Source organism: Rhincodon typus, chromosome 34, assembly GCF_021869965.1.
Source record: "Rhincodon typus isolate 14 chromosome 34, sRhiTyp1.1, whole genome shotgun sequence".
Taxonomy (NCBI): domain Eukaryota; kingdom Metazoa; phylum Chordata; class Chondrichthyes; order Orectolobiformes; family Rhincodontidae; genus Rhincodon; species Rhincodon typus.
This window is the reverse complement of record NC_063365.1, coordinates 9,099,022-9,120,184: the sequence shown is the minus strand read 5'-3', so window position 1 is coordinate 9,120,184 and position 21,163 is coordinate 9,099,022. Positions and strand designations below refer to the sequence as shown.

Below are 21,163 nucleotides of genomic sequence, written 5' to 3'. Positions count from 1 at the left end.
CACAGATGCTGCCAGACCTGCTGAGCTTTTCCAGCAACTTTTCTTTTGTTCCTGATTTACAACATCCGCAGTTCTTTCGGTTTTTAATAGAATTTCAAGGGGTGACTACCTTCTAAGAGAAAAATTCTCCTCACCCTCGTCTTAAATGGGAGTCACTTTGAAACTGTGCTCCTCTCTCAAGTTCTGGATTCTTTTATGAGGAGAAACATCCTCTCAGCATCTAGCCTGTCAATACTCTTTGGAATTTCATCTGTTTCAATACTTTCTTCTCTGTGGCACAAAATAAAACATAAAGCGATGTTATCATTGCACCCCTCATTGTAGCTTGTATACACTCCTCCAATTTTAGGATATACTTCCCAAGGAAGCCCAACGTTACCATTCAACAAGAACTTAAATAAATTGTTGGCACCAACCAGCAGATCAAGCAGTCTCTAGGGTGAGAGTAGAGGGGTTTTTTTGGGGTGTGGAACATTTGCCATTCAAGACATAGTCCAAGGATGTGCAGGTTAGGTGGATAGGCGATGCTAAATTGTTCATAATATCCAGGGATGTGCAGGTTAGGTGGATTGGCCAGGGGAAATGTGGGGTTATGAGGATAGGGTGGGGTGCTGGGTTTGGGTGGATGCTCTTCAGAGGGTAAGTGTGGACTCGATTGGCTGAATGGCCTGTAAGGATTCTGTGATTTTGAACACCTCGAGCTGTTCTAGGAGAAAAGTCTTGGCTTTCCCTCGTCTCTCCACTTGACTGAAGTCTTTCATTTCCAGGATCATCAAAGTAAATCTCATCTGCACCTTTTCCAAGGCCTGACTTATATCCAGGGCTGTGGTACCCAGAACCAGACGTTACCCTCTAGCTGAGGTCCAACCGGGTCCCTATAAATGTTGGTAAAACTTCCTTGCTTTAGAATCAGCTCTCCCAAAGCCAATTCTAAGCTGATTGAACTCTAGCCTGTTTATACAGCGTTCCCTCTGCTGCCTCAGGGTAAAATGAGTTCTAATGTTCCATTACTATGGTAACCTCATCAGGCATGGTCTCCAAAATGCACCACACCTGTCCCTCAATTGAAAGTAAGCAACACCTAGCAACCAATTAGATTCCAGTATTCAAATACCTTCCCGGGTTTCAAACATTTTCAACGAAGCAACTTGCACAGTTATGAATATTACAATAATTATTTTGGAAGGGGTATCGACAGTCACACTTAGAGTGTGGATTAATGCAGTTCAGTACTGTATTGCTGATAAAATACAAGGCCATTGTTTTCTTGTGAAGTCATCAGTTAACACTGGTTAACTCTTTTGGACAAAACTGCAAAGTGAACCTTTCCAAACCTGTCCTGATCCCTGTCACAGGTCAATGATTACTTTTCCAATTGAACTGCAGCACTCAGTCCTTTTTATAGAACTACAGACTAACCGTTTGATATATATTATTGACCTGGATTTGGGTGTGCAAGTCATAGCTTCAAAGATGTCAGCTGACACAGAATTCAGAAATTCAGCAAATAATGAGGAGGATTCAGCAGAGCATGAACAGTCATGTAAACAGGACAGAGAGTGGCAAATTAAATTGAATACAATGCAGGGTAAATTGATACATGTTGATAACAACAACGAGGGGAGGCAATATAAACTAAATTTTAAAAAGGATTTGGAAACGGAGAAATATTGTGGTGTATGGACACAGAAACTGGGATGTATGTAGCTACAGAGAGACACTGGGATGTATGTAGCTACTGAGAGACACTGGGGTGTACGTAGATGCAGAGAGACACTGGGGTATGTATAGATAGATAGAATCCCAGCTGTTCTCTGTGCCTCATCTAATGAGGGCAAGTATCACATTTGCCTCTTAACCACATTATCTACCACCTTCAGGGATCTGTAGATATGTACACTAAGGACCATCTGATCTTCAGTACTTTCCAGAGTCAGACCATTCACACTAATCCCATGTCTTGCTAGTCCTTGCCAAATGCATTACTCACACTTCTGGGTTGAGTTCCATTTGCCACTGCTCTGCCCAGCTGATCCGTCCATTGATATCCACCTCACTGTTTGCCACACTACAAATTTTTATGCCATCGGCAAGGTTCTTGTTGAATCATTAATGTACATTGCAAACAGCAAGGGTGCCAGGACCAAGTCCTGCAGAACTCACTGGAAACAGACTTCCAGTTACAGAAATATCCCTGTGCCATCACCTTCTGCTTCCTGCCTCTTACTCAACTTTGAATCCAATGTACACTTTGCCTTGCATCCCAAGGGATCTTACTTTCTGGACCAGTCTGCCATATGGGTCCTTACCTTGCTACATGTAACCCACATCAAGTGAATTACCCACATCAACACTTCTGGTTACCTCCTCAAAAAGTTGGATTTAAATTGTCAAACATGACCTTGCCCTAACAAACCCATGCTGTCTATCTCTGATTAACATGTGTCTCTCTAAGTGCAGATATATTCTGTCCCTCAGAATCCTTTCTACTAACTTCCCTGCCGCTGAGGTTAGACTGACTGGCCTGTAATTTCCTGATCTGAAACTTCCTCTTTTTTTAATAATGAGACAATATGAACAGTCCTCCAGTCCTCTGGAACCTCAGCTGTGGCTAAAGAGGATTTGAAAATTACTAACAGGTCTCCTGCTTTGCCTCCCTAAACAGCTTCAGACATATCTCATCCAGGCCTCCACTTTTAAAGTTGCTCATCCCCTCTCTCTATGATAACTTCTTACAGTGTTTCACACTCCTCCACAGTGATGTCTATACCTGACGTCCTTTACCATTGTGAAGGTCAACACAAAGTATTGAGGACTGTGCCAACCTGTTACCTCTGTGGGCCCTACTCCTTCTCCAGTTATCCTCTTGTTGTTTATATGATTTTAAAAAAAACCCTTTGGATTTTCCTCTCTCCTACCTGTCAATACTTTTCCAAGCATTGTCTTTGCTTTCCTAACATCATTTTCAATTTCCCTTCTGCATTCTTATACTCCTGTAGGGACTCTCCCATATTGAGCACTTGCTGTAAGCTTCTCTTTTTTTCTGAACCTATATGTTTCTTGACATCTAGAGCTCTCCAGTTTTAGTTCCAGCCTTTATCTTTAATGGAATATATTCGTCCTCATGATTTCCTCCTTGAATGACTGCCACTGCTCTGAAACAATTTTATTGGAAAGTAGCTGTTCCCACTCCAAAAATTTATGTTCATAAAATTAGCCTTTCCCCAGTTTACAACATATTCCTGGCCCATCCTTATCGTTTTCCATAACTATCCTAGATCTAACTGAGTAATGGTCAATATGTTTCCCTTACTGACACACGTTCACTGTTGCTGGGTTAAAATCTTGCAGTTCCCTCCCTAAAGGTATTGTGGGTCAACCCACAGCAGATGGACTGCAGTGTTTCAGGAAGGTAGCTCACCACCACCTTCTCAATGGCAACAAGGGATGGGAAATAAATGCTGGCTCAGCTAGTGATTGCCACATTCCAAAAAATAAATAAAAGAAAACTGTGCAACTGCCCAGGCTCATTTCCAAATGTTATGTCTAGGACTGCTCTCTCCCATGTTGGGCTGGGAACTAGCTAAAAATATTCTGTTGCAAAGAGAAATTCTATTTATTTTGGTTTGTATTGTCCATGAGACTTACATGCTTCTCCCATTCAGGCGTTTTGCACATTCCTGATTTTAATTGCTCAACCTTTTTTTGGCTGTGTTTTCAGCTTCCTAGGCTCTATGTTTGCAGGGATTCCCTATCTATCCCCACCTCCTGGACCTCTCTCTTGGACCACGTTTTTGGTCTTCTATTTCAATATTTCAGATGGAACATGTCAAATTTTATTGGCTGGTACTCCAGTGAAGCACCTTGGAACATTCTCGGCTCTGTGGTTAGCACTGCTGCCTCACAGTGCCTGGGACCCGGGTTCGATTCCAACCTCTGGCGACTGTCTGTGTGGAGTTTGCACATTCTCCCCGTGTCTGTGTGGGTTTCTGCCGGGTGCCCCAGTTTCCTCCCACAATCCAAAGATGTGCAAGTTAGGTGGATTGGCTAAATTACCCATAGTGTTCAGGAATGTGTAGGTTCGGTGCATTGGCCATGGAAAATGCAGGGTTAGGGGGATGGGTCTGGGTGGAATCCTCTTTGAAGGGTCAGCATGGACTTGTTGGGCTGAATGGCCTTTTTCCACACTGTGGAGATTCTTTGATTGTCCTATACTTAAAGGGTAGACAAATGCAATTTGTTGTGTCCAAATCCATTGTCAAGCATCACCTTCACAAGAAACCGCAAAAACTCTCAGTGACAGGAGAATGTGGTTTGATGTGATTTATTTCATCGATGTGTATTCTCAAACAGAAATAATTTGTGAAATACTTTTCTTCCCTCCCCACTCCCTCAAAAAGTGCCTTTTTCAGATACTTTCAGTTGTTGTGAGCCCAATATCTATTTGTCATGCGATACATGATGCCAAATACTTGACCTTCGGCTATCTTTTGAGCTGTACGTTAAACATAATCCAATAAGGATAGAGTTTGACTTCCGCTTCCAGTCTTTATAGCAATACCAGCAAATGCAGCAGGAAGGTATGGCCCAGAGTACAGCTTTACATGGTTTAGAGATTGGTGTTGAGATGAAACATTATGCCAGCTTTCTTTCCAACAGTTATGTGTGTGTTTAAAAATATGAACACAGTTTATTTAAACACTTACACAGAAGGGGCTGAAGGGCCTGTTACCACACTGTAGGGATTCTATGAAATGAAATCTATGAAATTGCTGGAAAAGCTCCGCAGGTCTGGCAGCATCTGTGGAGAGAAATCATAATTAATGTTTTGAGTCCAGAACCCCTACTGAGGAAGAGTCACTGGACTTGAAACATTAATTCTGATTTCACTCCACAGATGCTGCCAGACCTGCTGAGCTTTTCCAGCAATGTCTGCTTTTGTTTCTGATTTCCAGCATCAGCAGTTCTTTCGGTCTTTTATGAAGCTCTTAAGAGATTTACTTTCTCATAGTAACATTGTGAGAAAGGGAAGGCAGCACATTGCCTTTGGGTGTGGGATGAGCGAACCAGGCAGACAACAGTCCCAGTCCCTATTCTGGTCCGGAATAGACACGCACTGGTGGATAGCAGCCGAAATATCGCGAGTGGGCTGGGCAGTGGGGGGTAGATTCCACAATGACCTGGACTCAGGCTACTGTTTACATTGGCTGGTATTCCGGAAATAGCGCGTAGCAGCAGGCAAGACCCTACCTGCCTGGCTCTGCTTGCTGGAAGGTTGGCTGACTCCACTATGCGCCAGGAGGCGAGCGGTGCACAGAGGTTGGAGGCTCACGTTCCTGGCGCTTGTACTGAGCAGTACCTGACAGCCTGGAGGCTCCCTGCTGCTCTTTTCCTCCTCGCTGGACCCGGGATCGAAAAGGCTGCCACAAAACGCGTCTGTCTGACTCTAATGCCTGAAGCCAAGGCTTTCTTTCTGTGTAGCCCATGTGCCCGGGCTCTGTCTGAATTCTGCCCGCGGTCTATCAGCACTTTACAGCAATGCTTTGTTAACAGGAGAGGTAGGGGCACTTACTCGCTGTGTGAATGTAGTGTGACTGTGGCCCCCTCTGAACGCGGTGTGAAGGGATTTGATCAGTCCTCATTGCAGTTACAATATAGAAGTTATCGTAAAGGTTGCATTTTATCAATGCACCACACTTTCAAGAGGAATTGTTGTCGAGTGTTTCCTGTTCAGTGACACAGATGGCATGGGGTGGGGGGGTTGTGTAGGTGCAGTTGGTGCAGCAAATATCAGGCAGCATGACATGAAAGAAAGCCACAAGACAATTGTTTAAACGGGCAAGCATTCCTCTCGCCTCTATCTCCTCCCAGTACCACCCTTACAGAACTGTAGCCAGGGCGAGTGCCACCCAGAGAAAATTCAGGCAGTCACCTGGACTGAGAAAAATTGCGAGGATGGTGAGCAGAAAACTGAATGGACTATTCGTGAAATGATCAATAATTAAACCAACAGGGTTTAGCAGCAGGAATGTAAGGTCTAGAGCTACTGATACACATCCAAACAGACTGACGGCAACATTTGATTTCCTCTGTAACTCTTTCCTAGGTGTAATTTATATTGCACATTCTGTTCAAGTGACAGTTTTACAAATTTGTACATCCAAATGACATTCCAATATAGTGAAGCAGTAAATAGTACCAAAGGGCATTAACTAAATCTAGCTCACTCTAATGCAGTGATTATATAAATGGAACATAAGGCTCACCTCAAACTTTTGCAGCAACTCATCATATTGCGTCATGTGAGCCATAGCACACTTTGTAATGTGCATTTCTTCTGTTACATATCTTGAGAAGTGTAGACAACAATGAGATTGTGTAATCAGCTTCATAGTATCCTCATTTTCATTTAAAATAAATCTATTATAAATGAAACTTTTTTATTCAGATAGGTACCAGCTGTCTCAAAACCAGGATTGTCTGAAAGCTGGAATTTCTTAGATTATGCCATCTGTCATTTTAAAAGTTCTATTTGGTTAAAATGACCTTGCCTGGACAATTCAACTACATCCTGCATGGTGCAGGGATAACACAGTGCGGAGTTGGAGGAACACAGCAGGCCAGGCAGTATCACAGGAGCAGGAAAGTTGACGTTTTGGGTTGGGACCCTTCTTCAGAAAAAATTCTTCAGCTTTCCTGCTCCCCTGATGCTGCCTGGCCTGCTGTGTTCCTCCAGCTCCACACTGTGTTATCACTGACTCCAGCACTGGCAGTTCCTGCTATCTCTGCATGGTGCAGGACTTGATATCTGTTTTGCCAATTGTGTAGAGTGCCTCCAAGCAGCATTTGACCTCACCCAACTCAGACTAGCCTGAAGTGAACTCCCCCTGCCCACTCTGATCCAAAGCTCCCGACCCAAAACCCAACAAATGCCTAACGTTCATTTTTGTAGGTTAATTATTGTGTGTGTATGTGTGTTTGGAGGGGATAGTGGAGGTTAGTCTCAGGTGCCCAATCCTACATCAAACCTGGATGTAGCTACCTCAGAGACTGTTAGTGCGTAGGAGCAGATTGTGAAGGTGGAATCTACGGACTTTAGATAACACCATTACCAAATGCTGAAAGGATTTATCACTCTCTCAATCCCCTATTCAGACCTGCTACATGCAGTCTGGCACTTTGCTAATGCTTTTCCGTGTTTCAATTAAATAACTTACCTTGAGAACTCCACCAATGGGACTGTCTGACAGACTGGATGACAGATATCAGTTTTGTTCATTAAATGATTTAGGCAGAAGTTTATCGCGCTCTGTTCGACAACTTTGTCCTGCTTACTCAGATGGGGCCTCATCCTGTGAATGAAACAAGCGAGGTGTTGCATTTTGGTAAGGCAAGCAGGGCAGGACTTAGACAGTTAATGGTCGGGCTGTCGGAGCGTTGCCAAACAAAGGGACCTAGGGGTGCAGTTCCTCGGAAGTGGAGTCACAGGTAGACAGAGTAGTAAAGATGGTGTTTGGCACACTCTCCTTTATTGGTCAGTGCATTGAGTGTAGGAGCTGGGGCATCATGTTGTGGCTGTACAGGACATTGGTTAGGCCACTTTTAGAATACTGTTCTGAGGAAGGGTCACTGGACCTGAAACGTTAACTCTGTTTTCTCCTTCACAGATTCTGCCAGACCTATTGAGCTTTTCCAGCAACTTTGTTTTTGTTTTAGAATCATGGTGTTCAATTCTCGTCTCTCTGCTGTAGGAAAGATGTTGTTAAACTTGAAAGGGTTCAGAAAAGATTTACAAGAATGTTGCCAAGGTTGGAGGGTTTCAGCTGTAGGCAGAAGCTAAATAGGCATATTTTTAAGGTGAGAAGAAAGAGATTTAAAAACGACATGAGGAGCAAATTTTTTACCCAGAGGGTGGTTCACCTGTGGAATGAACTTCCAGAGGAAGTGATGGATGTGGGCACAGTTACAACAGTTAAAAGTGCATGAATAGGAAAGGTTTGGAGAGATATAGTCCAGGAGCAGGCAGGTGGAACTAGTCTAGTTTGGGATTATGCTTGGCTTGGACCGGTTGGACCGTAGGGTCTGTTTCCATGCTGTATGACTCTATGATCTGTTATCAGAGATACATACTGGTGAGGCCAACAAGGGAGATCTCCCCTGCTCTTTGTAAAGGATCGTCTATCCCCACCTGAATTGACTGAGAGGGGGCCTTGATTTAAAGTTCCGAGGGCTCTGCTAGTGCAGCACTCTCTCAGCATTGAATTGGAATGTCAGTTTGGATTGAGGGCTGTAGTCCCCAGCGTTGGGCTTGAAGGCACAACCTTCTGATTCAGCTGAAAATGTGGGCAACTGAACCAACAGGTGACTTCAAGAGGGTTGGATCAATCAGAAAGCTGTGACATGGTGATGCCAAACTTGGGTTTCAAAAATCTAACCTGTTGTAGAAGGAAAGAAAGAGGAATGGGAGAAGTCGATTGTGACATAATGTGTTAATTGTGTCTTGTGAGTCGCACTTCCCTGAATTCATAGAATCTCCACAGTGTGGAAACAGGCCCTTCGGCCCAACAAGTCCAACCTGACCCTCAGATATCCCGGCCAGACCCATCCCCCTCTCACCCACCTAACCTACACATCCCTGAACACTACGGGCAATTTAGCATGGCCAATCCATCTAACCTGCACACCTTTGGACTGTGGGAGGAAACCAGAGCACCCGGAGGAAACCCACGCAGACATGGGGGGAATGTGCAAACTCCACACAGACAGTTGCCCGAGGCTGGAATCGAACCCAGGTTCCTGGTGCTGTGAGGCAGCAGTGCTAACCACTGTGCCACTGTGCTGTCCCAATACCAACAAACATTTTACCAAAGATGCAAAGGAGTTTCAGGCTAAAATATCCAGACACAGAACACCACAGGCAAACATTAGTGCCATCTGATATCCTGGTAGATTGATTTAATTGTATCTATAAAATAACTAACCTTTGTTGTAAGATCTCATAAATTGAATGAAATCTGGAAGAGAATGGAAGTCAACTCATCCCTTATTGGTGAAAGTAGAAAAAAAATTGAAATTATGACTGAGCAAAAACATAGTGTGATTCAGCTGAAGGGGGTTTAGTGTCTTTTTATTCACTTGTGGGACGTGGGTGTCACTGGCTGGCGAGCATTTATTGTCCATTTTTAGTTGCCCTTAAGGTGATGGTGAGCTGCCTTCTTGAACTACTGCAGTCCATATGCTGTAGGTGGACCCACAATGCAGTTAGGGAGAAAATTCCAGGATTTTGACAGCAAAGGAGTGATGACATATTTCTAAATTGGGATGGTCTGTTTGGAAAGAACAGTTATACACCCCACACAGCACTTGGGGCATGAGAAACCAAACAGACCTAATAGAAAGTTGTAATAGCCAGCTCTGCTTTGTTCACTGTTTACGAGAAGCCACCAGCAAGTGCTTGCAAGCAATTCCTAGAGTATAGAAAATTTAAGGAACATCTAATTGAGAATTCCATGATGATTAAAGGTTTTGCTTGGAAGTATTATCTCTGGTAGGGAGTCAAAGCAAGGTAGAACCTTAACATTAGAACTAAGCCATTCAGAAATAGTGTCATCAAGTACTTCCTTACACAAGGATCTGTTGTGGATTTGAACCTCTTCCCCCAGATGGTTGGGAGATTGAGATTGAGATTGGGCAACAAATTGGAAACTTCAGAACTCAGGGCAACAGATTTTTCAGTTTAAGGGTATTAAGGATGAGAGATGGGTCGATGTCATTAAGATTTGACCAACCATGATCTAATTGGATGATGAAACAGGCATGAGGGCTTGAATGGCCTCCTCCTATCCCTTTTAATGCTATATTCCTATGTTTTGAATTATATCAGTGATTCTAGTGCAGGGCATGAACTGTCAGATCATCTGAGTAAAGCCTGTACGTTTTTCAGTCCCCTTTTCTCAGAACAAAAGGTTATTGCACTGAAAGAGTCCAATGAGTAGCTAAATGACCAAACGTGTCCACAGAATAAAAGAGTTGGTTTAGAAATTGCTATGCGTTGCAGTCATTTTTTTGGGCTTAAAATAGGAGCAAACCATTCCAATGTATCATTAGGGCAGTCAGTGTTGATCTGCTAAATTTGAACAGCCTGTTTTGTTTCTCAGCATCCCATTCAGTGAGCTAAAGGTGGTTTTAAGCCAATACATGTGTCACCTGTTTTATCCTGTTGTCTGTGGAGAGTTGTCTCTATGGTTCTGGGCTAATAAGGACAGAAACAAGATGCTTACACCTGATCTCCAGTACGTGCTCATTGGGTGAGGAGACACTCAGATTTAAATGTGATTCTCAAGACTGAATTGCTCAGTCATCAGCTGGCCTCTCACTACTGGTAGGAAAAGGTCAGAAGTCACACGACACCAGGTTATAGTCCAACAGGTTTATTTGGAATCACAAGCCTACTGTTTGTTGCAAGATTCCTCAGAGACTCCTGTGATCAGAGAGCACTGGTAAAGGAAAAAAAATGCGTTTGGAACCTTTCTTTCAACCCTGTGGAGCCAGGAATACATTTCATCTCCCAGGACCCTTGCCCTTTTGAGACCGGTGACTCAAAATAGAAATTTTTTCCCTTGGGATGTCTTTTCAGCAGAGAGAACATACATTAACAATGTAGAGAAGGGCTGAGGACCAATTCCTGGTCACGCTGTGGTCTCCTGGTTTGGTCATGTGCCTTTGAAGCATCCATATTTAGTTCCAAATATCTATTGAAATACAGTTCAGTGAGTGCTCTCCTACCAGTGTGTGGCGGTGCTGGTGTTGGACAGGGGTGGACGAGGTCAGAAGTCACGACACCAGATTGTAGTCCAATAGGATTATTTGAAATCACAAGCAGAAGAATCAGAGCAGAAACTGATAGTCCATCTTCTTGGGTACAGAACTTGATTCACCTGTGATCTTGGGTTCATGTCGTGCTACATGTAACCCCACTACACTGTTCTGCATCTGTAACATCTCCCTTACTCTCCTGTTTTGACACCATTTCTTTGCTAACTTGTTATGAACTCACTACCTTAATTAATTTGTACAGTTTTGAATTACTTATTACTTTGGTTAGACCCTTGGCATGCGACTGTTATACCTATCGTGTTATTCTAGCCATTTGGTTTGTCTCACTTTAAAATTTTTTTGCAATTATCTCTCTGCCTCAATTCATCAGATTATAGGCCATCACTTCACTTTGACACTTTACTCACACCGTCTGACACTTTTGATCACCTGCAGAGACCTATTACTCAGCCTGGTGACACTCCACTCCCACCATTTGTGTGATCTTTTAATCTCTCTGCCTATAAATTCTGTGCCTGTGTGATTCTCTTAACTTCACCTGATGAAGGAGCAGCGCTACAGAAGCTTGTGATTCCAAATAAACCTGTTGGACTATAACCTGGTGTCGTGTGACTTCTGACCTTTTCCTACCAGTAGTGAGAGGCCAGCTGATGACTGAGCAATTCTGTCTTGAGAACCACATTTAAATCCGAGTATCTCCTCACCCAGTGAACACGTACCGGAGATCAGGTGTAAGCATCTTGTTTCTGTCCTCATTAACCCAGAACCATAGAGACAGCTCTCCACAGACAATAGGATAAAACGTGACATCTAAGGCACAGTGTAACTGTTGCTACACAAACAGGGCACGTGGCCAGTGTCTATGCTTCACATGAGCCTCTTTCCACCTTTCATCTCTAATCTACTCAGCAAATCCTTCTCTTCCTATCTCCCTCATGTATTCATTTGGCTTCTCCTTAAATCCAACTATGCTATTGGCTGGAACTAATCCAAAGTTAGAGTGTTCTACCTTCTCATCACTCTCCAGGTAAAGAAGATTCTCCTGAATTACTTTCATAGAGATATTTTGTAACTATCTACGTTTATTGCTGCAGCTTAGGATGATTTCATAAGGAATTGCCTTCTTTACATCTCCCTGACTGATCCTCTTCATAATTCTAACGACTGTATAAGATCCCCATAGAGAAGGGGTCCAGGTTGTTCACTCATCCCCGATGTGTACCCTCTCTGTTCCGTTATCGTCCTTGTAATTCTTCTCTCACCTTCTTCAGTTTATGTCAGAGCTCCCTTTCCCCCCTTCCTCATTTCTGAAGAAGGGTCCTGACCTAAAACATCAACTTTCCTGCTCCTCTGATGCTGCCTGGCCTGCTGTGCTCCTCCAGGTCCACACTGTGTTATCTCTTCTTCAGTTCTTGTTTTTGTTTTAGCAAAGGGGATACCAGAATAATGAAAATGCTGTCTAATTAAGGCCCTGCATAAATTTGACACAACTTCTGCTTTTCAATGTTATATCTCTAGGAATAAATCCCTGCTCTTTGTTTGCACATTCTAATGATTTTTTTTTAACTTGCATTGCCACTTACTGAGAGAGGCACTGGGGAGATTAGAAAAGTGCTTTTTACTGCATGACTACCTAAACTAAATGGGCCATTTAGTTCATGTTTGAACAGACTGTAGCATACTGTGGACAAGCTCCTTATTTAACTTAGCTCATGGACTAAACTGCTTCAGTGCTATACTTTCCTCAAATATATATCTTTCTACATTCATATGGCAAATGGGAACGAGAAAGGAGAGAGAGAGAGAGAGAGAACACCTTTTGACCCCTGCTGTCATTTACGTTTACTTTCAGGTTTGACCCAGACACTCATCACTGATCACTTACTTTTTAAAATTCATTTATGCGATGTTGGCGTTGATGGCAGTGCCAGCATTTGATGCCCATCCCTGCTTACCAGAGGGCAATTTGAGTCAGCCACATTACTGTGGGTCTAGAGTCATATGTCGGTCAGATAAGGATGACGGTTTCCTTCCCTAAAAGGACAGTAGTGAATCAGATGGGATTTAACAACAATCTACAATGGTTTCACAGTCATCATTAGACTCGCTTTTGTTTTAAGCTGGACAAGTGTAAGCAAGCTCTTTCTCAAGACATTTCTCCCATCAATGATTCTATCCACTCCCCAACACGCTGCCACCTGGTGGGATACATTTACACAGGGACTTGTGACCCTCCCCGTACCATGCCTGAAAACTTATCTGAAATAATCATGTTATTTGACTGGAATCGGACATCACTATCAAGTGTGATCATGTTCCATATGGGCATTATTAAAGACTCAGTGGATAGCAATCAGAAACAGAAAGTGTAGTTAATGGACCTAATCCAACCCAGGATCACTGTATAGCTTGATGGTAGGAGACAAGAGGGTGGTGGTGTAGGGTTGTTTATTGGAATAGAGGCCTATGACCAGCAGTTGCTGCAAGGATTGGTGCTGGGTCCACAGTTGTTTGTCATTTATATCAACGATTTGGGTGAGAATATAGGTTTACAAGCTTGCAGATGACACCAAAATTGGTGGTATAGTGGAGAGTGAAGAAGGTTATCTAAGAATACAAAGAGATCTTGATCAGACGGGCCGAGAAGTGGCAGATGGAGTTTAATTTAGATAAATGTGAGTGGTTGCATTTTGGTAAGACAAACCAGGGCAGGACTCTCAAATTAATTTTAGTGCCCTGGGGAGTGTTGTTGAACTTAGTGGTGTAGGTTCGTAGTTCCTAGAAGGTGGTGTCAAAAATAGTCAGGGTAGTGAAGAAGGCATTTGGCACACTTGCTTTCATTAGCCATTGCATTGAGTATAGGAGTTGGGAAGTCATGTTGTGGCTGTACATGACATAAGTGAGGCCACTTTTGGAATACTGCGTACAATTCTGGTTGCTCTGCTGTAGGAAGGATGTTATTAAACTGAAAAAGGTGCCTGGACTTGAAGGTTCGAGTTATAAGGAGATGCTGAATAGACTGGAAATTTTCTTTCCCTGGAGGGTCAGAGGCTGAGGGGTGACCTTATTGAGATTTATAAAATTATTAGGGGTTTGATAAGGTGAATAGCCAAGGTCTGTTCCCAAGGGTAGGAGAGTCCAAAACTGGAGTGCAAAGATTTAAGGTAAGAGGGGAAAGATTTAAAAGTGACTGTGAGGCAACATTTTCCACAGAGAGGATGGTGCATATATGGAATGAGCTGCAAGAGGAAGTGTTAGAGGTGGGTACAGTTGGAACATTTAAAAGACATTTGAACAGGTACATGAATTTGGAAAGGTTTAGAGGGATATGGATCAAATGTAGGGCAAATGGGACTAGTTAAGTTTGGGATACCTGGTCGGCATGGACGAGTTGGACCGCAGGGTCTATTTCTGTGCTGTATGACTCTATGTAGAACACATTTCTTGTTTGTGGGATGAGAGTATTGCTAGCAAGTCCATTGTTTATTGCCTATCCCCACTTGTCCTTAAGGTCAGTGAATCCACCACAAGCCAGAGGTCACAGAATTGCAACAACGTTGATGCTATCAAATACTTATTTATTCTGAAAATATCAAAAACTGTGTATTGCATTTTTGTAGAGATAACAAGGTGTGGAGTTGGATGAATACAGCAGGCCAAGCAGCATCAGAGGAGCAGGAAAGCTGACATTTCGAGCCTAGACCCTTCTTCAGAAAACTCTCTATTGCATTTTTATGTTTCCTTGTGACGTTGTATCCTCAACTTTGCTACACTTCTAGGTCAGGAGTGGAGTTGAGAGAGCACACACCAGATCTGTACTGTATCAAAAAAGGCAAGGAGTTGTGGCTGAGGACTGTAGGTTTGAAATGATCAACTATTCTTATGTTCTTTTCTTCTGTATTCTTCCCAGCTGTGAAAGAGAGATAAGGGAGCAGTGTCTGGGATTGTACCGACTAATGTTGAGTGGAAAGGAAGTGTTTGAAGTTATCTTTTGAAAAACCCACACGAAGAAGAAAGATTTTTTTCTTTGACAAACCTGCGGCTTTTTAAATTGATCCACCACGTTGTAATTAAAGTGTTTTGAGTTGCCTCCTTTTTAACTTCTGATAGTGTTTCAGCTCACTGCACTGATTTTGAAAGCATTCACTATCAATCAGAGACTTTGTATTGAAGTCTGTGCCGAGGGAAATCACAGCTGGAATTCCGATTTATTTTCAGGTATATTTGGACAGCGTTTGGAAGATACGGTCCAATACGAGCGGAAGTTTGGAAAGCGGCTTGCTCCCTTATTAGTCGAACAGTGTGTGGACTTTATCAGAGAGCATGGCCTCACTGAAGAGGGCTTATTCCGCATGCCCGGGCAAGCCAACCTGGTCAAAGAACTCCAGGATTCTTTTGATTGTGGAGAAAAACCTCTATTTGACAGGTAATGTGTGCTGAAATTTTGATTATTTCAACTTCCATGACTTGAACGCTCAAACCTCTCAAGGCTAATTTAATAAGCAATAGTTTAATGCTTTACTCAAATGGCTGTCGAACTGAAATCCCACATTATTCTTCGTGTGTTGCGGTATTGCGCAACCACTTCTATAGCTAATCATCATTGCCAAATGATGGCATGGAGAACTAATTCTTCCTGGAATGCATTGTTGTCAGAGGGTTTCTGTAGAATAAAAGAAATCACAAATTGTACACTAGAAATGCTGGTACATATTAATTTCAAATTCAACATTGTCTCTCCTAACTGCAGATTTGTTCATATTTTCATTGCCCTCATTATCTATCTGACCTTTTTGTACTGAAATTAATTAATGCACTACATCCTACTCATCAGAACTTTGTACGCATGGTCATTTTCAAATGGAATATCTTTCCTCTTTTCTTTCCACTATGGTCCCTCTAGTTCCATTGCAATTTGCAAGTTTAAACTGCTTTGTAGTTTGCAATTGTACTAGTTTGAGAAATATGTACATCAGACACTGTTTTGGATTGAATCCAGCCTAGTGTGAGATGATTGAAAACCCTCCATCAATTCAAGGCTGCTTCATTTCCACTGGGAGCTAAGGCTCATGACCTTCAGTCGGCTACAGATGAGGGAGCATGCTATCCAGTTAGTGGGAGTGTCAGGAAACAGACTATTGCCTATACAGGCACAATTAAACTGCCATTTGATTGGTTTGACAACTAGCCAGCTTTTGCCTGATTGAAATCCAGATTCTGCTGATTTACATCGGGTCAATCTTCTATTTCTTTAGAATTCATTAGTGGGATGTGAACATTCCTGGGTGGGCTAACATTTATTGCCCATCATGAATTGCCCTGGAGAAGGTGATTTTGAGCTACCACCTCAAACTGCAGCAGCCCATTTGGTGAATGTAGACTCAGAATGCCCTTAGGGAAGGAGTTTCAGGATTTTGACCCAGCAACACTGAAGGAATGGTGATATATTTCCCAAGTCAGGGATGGTCAGTGGCTTGGAGGGAAACTTTCAGATGGTAGCGTTCCCGTGTATCTGCTGCCCTTGTCCTTCTACATGGCTACGGTTGTAGATTTGGAAGGTGATTGGTTGTAGGTTTGTCTAAGGAACCTTGGTGAATTTCTGTCGTGCATTTGAAGGTATGACATACTGCTGATACTGAGCATGAGTGGTGGAGGGAGTGGATGTTTATGGATGTGGTGCCAATTAAGCCCGGAGACCATCAAGCTTCTTGAGTGTTGTTGGAGCTGCACTTTCTAAGTAGAAATGCACATGGAATGAAACATAAGAACAGGGCTGAAGAAGGCTTTTTTTGTTTTGATAGATCACCCCTTACCTAGAGATAGCAAGAACTGCAGATGCTGGAGCCAGAGACAACACAGTATGGAGCTGGAGGAACACAGCGGCCAGGCAGCATCTTGTGTCACCCCTCACCTCCTTAACTTCTCATCGAACCTGGTTCCTTTTCTCAAATTCTCACAGCTCTACAGAACTCAAAACTTGATGGTCTCAAAGAAATGTGCTATTCATACGCCTAATAGCAAAATGGAATTATTCAGACTGTTTAATTTTGATTCTTTTTCTACAGTGATCACTAAAGCTTTGTGGTTCAGAATTAGTACAAATTTTAATATTCCTTGTCCACACCATGAAGCAGATGTCTTGTATGGACAGTCATGAAGCGAAATTAGCCTTTTGCTGGTTCATAAAACACTTGATAAACTACTGCTGGAAGTCTGACAACAAATGCTCATAAATCACGGTCAGCTGCAATAACTGGGAATCAGACGTTTCACAATTTGTTTTTGCAGGAACACTGATGTCCACACGGTTGCATCCTTGCTGAAGCTGTACCTGAGAGAGTTACCTGAGCCAGTGATTCCATTTGCCAAGTATGAAGACTTCCTGTCATGTGCACAACTGTTGGCTAAGGATCAAGAAGAGGTACGTCTACCCAGAGTGTTACCACGTATTGTACTGAACACATAACATCCTGGTTGCCAGCATTCTCAGAGATTGGATTATTCCGTATTATAGAGTCATACAGCACAGAAACAGACCCTTCGGTCCAGCCAGTCCATGCCGAACATAGTCCCAAACTAAATTAGTCCCATCTGCCTGCTGTTACTTTCAGTAAATTCGCTACACTATACCACTTAAAAGCCAAAACTGAGCAAGATAGAAGTAAATGATTCAAGCTGTCCACTATAATTTGTAAGCAGGAGGTACAGGCTCTATCAGGAGATAGTTACACTCAACACCGTATGCAAAGTCTATTTCAAGAAGCAACAAATGCTTCTGCTAGGTATAGATTGATGAAGAGTCAGATCCTGGTCTCTAGATGCTCTCAACAGGTTTTGAAGCATTCTCTTGCCTTTGAGCACAAAGGAGTAAAGGAGCTGCCTAAATAAGTGATGTCCTTATGCTTCATGTAAGTTCCAATGCAAGCACTAGAACATGTCGCATAACTGGATTTGAATTAAATTTCACAATGGTTGGACGACATGAGGAGGTGACAGATTACATTTAAAAATGATCCTTTAAGCAGTTGCCTGAGATGGTTGTAGGTACCTTCTGGTGGCTCTGGGGCAGCACAGTAGATATTTTCCCATCAACCAGTTGAGAAATATCATTACGCATCTCGGGAGCAGGAGGGACTTCAAATGTGGGTCTCTTGGCTCAGAGGTACCATTGCACCAGAAGAACCCTCTAGGGCAGAAATGTAAATGGAGTGATTTTAACTGCCTGATATTCACTGTGGGCAGGTCAGGTTAAAATCACCAAGTATTCTGCACTAACCAGAATGAGAATTAATAATCTAATTCTTTTTACTCAGGGTGTCCAGGAACTGATCAAGCAGGTCACTAATCTGCCTCAGGCCAATTACAATCTCCTGAAATATATCTGCAGGTGGGTTTTGTGCTATCACAAGTCTACGTGGATTAGATGGGTGGTCAAGTGCAGCGACGTAACCTTTTGTGTGCCATTAAAGCCATCGTTGACATTTCTTTCCCCCGGGATAAAAATATTTATTGAATCGTACAGCTATTCGTTGCAGGAAATGTTTACAATTCTTATGTGATGCATCCAGCATTTAAAGCAATCCTGGGCTACAGATCTACTTATTCCTTGGAAACAGAGCCCTTCATTTCGAATCCCTACAGCATGGAAGCAGGCTATTCAGCCCATCGAGTCCACACCCAGATGTCCCCCATCTCTGTAACCCTCTACATCCCTGGACACTATGGGCAATTCCCCATGACCAATCCACCTAACCTGCACATCTTTGGACTGTGGGAGGAAACCCACGCAGATTTGGTGAGAATGTGCAAACTCCACACAGACAGTTGCCCAAGGGTGGAATTGAACCTGGGTTCCTGGCATTGTGAAGCGGGAGGGCTAACCACTGAGCCACCATGCCCATATCTCCTTTGTTATTAACTATCACTGTCTTCAAAGTAGAGAAACACCCTCTCTTTTCTCTGGTATACTGTCTTGCTGTATCACACTACTGCTGGGTACATCTTTCTCCTGAGCTCTGGCTACCTTTTCTTTACAGTTGGCACGACCATGTCACCAACACCAGCTGCCTGGTAGTCTGTGCATACGCCCTTTGCTGCCTCTGTCAGAGGTGATGGACAGGTTCTCCTCCCTGTATTATAAACGCAGTTGATCACGGCCCTCATGAGGAGACCAAGGGAGATGTAAAATTTCAATCCAGCTGAACCCCACGCTCTCGCTTCGAGATTGTGGGTTAGGGAAGGAGCTGAGATTCAGTTTGAGCAAATTCACACAGCTAGTGGTACAGTTTCAGAATGAAAGTGCCCAGTGTGGGGCCCAAACCCATGACTCTGAGATTAACAGTCTGATGCTCTGCCAGTTGAGCTGGTGAGCATTCTGTGAACCACTATACAATATAAAAACATTTTCACTTCTCCAATTATTGAAATGGAATTAGAAATCTGTTTTTTTTGTGTGCGGTGAGTTGATGGCACATGACAAAACAATTTGCCACATTTAAGACCTATTTGGAACAGAGTTGCAAGACAGAACATCAAATATTTGAAGTTGCAGACTTATTTGATTGCCACTTGCGTGGAGATGTTTAACTTCCGGTAGATTGTGTCACATCTTCATCATACCTATAGATGGAGAGTGATGTGAAATGTCAGAGTGGGAATTTCTTGTAGTTATATTAACAGTAGTTTGCACGTACAGAATATGTGATGGAAGGTTGTTGAATAGAAAAACAATCTGTCTCCATATGTGCTGTGATTTCTAGGGTTTTGTTTTAAAAGTGTAGTGTTTCTTTTCAGTTTTTATTCACTGTGTCCTTGCCATTTCTTTTGCCCTACTTTACCACACTGACCATAACCCAGTCACTCCAAATCTACAGGCATCGGTTTGGCAAGAAATGGGTATTTCTATGCTGTGATCTTTTGCATTTGGATCAAGGGAAATACGTTACCTCCGGGGGAATAGCTGCACATGCAGTTAGTACGTCCCAAACTGTCAAATCGGCAGATTGCTTTATTGCCACTCACAGCTGAATAGTCCAAGCAAACCAAAAGAAAAGCCTTTAATTGTGAGCAATATGGGGAATTGTCACTGGGTGAGCTCGTGTGCATGCTGCAATTAGGCACAGGTACATCTTTATAGATTTGTAATGTATTTTGAATAACTCAATATTTGTCATATTATCTGTAGGTTCCTTGATGAAGTTCAGTCATATTCAAGTGTTAACAAAATGAGTGTCCAAAACCTCGCAACTGTCTTTGGGCCAAATATTTTGCGTCCAAAACTGGAAGACCCTGTAACTATTATGGAAGGTGTGTGAATTGACTTAATTACTGTCATTGATCATTAATTGTAAACATTTTTTTCATGAAATGTCTCCATTGGCTAGTACTTAGCAGGCTAGCCAGGTTCATCTGTCCTGCCAATTAGAAGTGGTTGGTTTGTAATAACAGAGTAACACTAACAACATAGTCCACCTTTTCAAACTCTCTCCTCGCCCGAGACGTCATGATCCTTACGTTAAACTCACTGCCAATCATCTCGCTCTACTCTTTTAGACTGAATGTTAAATTCCCTCTTTTAAACTGAAAGTAAAGCTTCGTCCACACTGTCCCCATCAAACATTCCCAGGACATCAACACCATCAAATTGGATGCAGAGTAAAGTCTCCTCGCCACTATCCCTGTCAAACACTCCAAGGACAGGGTGCTGTTGGATAGAGTAAAGCTCTGTCATCTCTCTATTGAAAGAGTAGCCCTATGGTCCTCTGAGACTATGAAGAATAGATCATACCATTGTTCTTTCTGAACTTTAAGCATTGACTTGGTTTTGCAGATGAAGGGCGGGAAACAAATTAAAAAAAACATGCAGCAAAGGACACTCAATGCTCCTCTAAATATCCAATTGACAGTGTAAATTCAGCATCATAGCTAAGGGCTTCCTGCCAATCTGTTATTGAAAATGGTTGCTGCAGCTTCAAACATACTTCTATTTTGCTGAACTTCAGTGGTGTATCATTCAACTCACCCACTTGTTGAGGACACCCAGAGCCAAGCAAGTCATAGTGACAGACAAATGCAAAGTAACTGACTTGAACTTGAAGAACTGATAACAGATTGGGGACGGTATCCGGGAATATGGCGACAGGGGTTGGGTGAGGTTGTTTGAGTGTGTAATGGTAAGGTGAAGTAGTCCAGAGGCCCTGGGTCATGTTTTGGAATAAGGATGCCAATCTCATCACAACAGCATGTGGAACTTAAATGTAATTAATAAAAAATCTGGAGTTGAACGCTAGTGGTGTCCATGAAACAGTCATAGATTGTCTTAAAAATT

General features: G+C 42.7%; 1 protein-coding gene across 2 annotated transcripts in view; it reads left to right on the top strand.

Moving 5' to 3' along the window:
• The window catches only part of LOC109921178 (rho GTPase-activating protein 22-like), a 286,087-nt gene that overhangs the window by 249,619 nt on the left and 15,305 nt on the right, over window positions 1-21,163 (top strand). The window contains exons 1-5 of one of the 2 annotated variants that reach the window (XM_048616435.1): window positions 5,261-5,558; window positions 15,055-15,262; window positions 17,125-17,257; window positions 18,150-18,223; window positions 20,021-20,142. In XM_048616435.1, the coding sequence (XP_048472392.1) occupies window positions 5,291-5,558; window positions 15,055-15,262; window positions 17,125-17,257; window positions 18,150-18,223; window positions 20,021-20,142 (805 nt within the window). In that variant the 5' untranslated portion in view covers window positions 5,261-5,290. Of the gene's footprint in view, window positions 1-5,260; window positions 5,559-15,054; window positions 15,263-17,124; window positions 17,258-18,149; window positions 18,224-20,020; window positions 20,143-21,163 lie in introns of those variants that run through there. The other variant, XM_048616436.1, reaches the window with a different exon arrangement.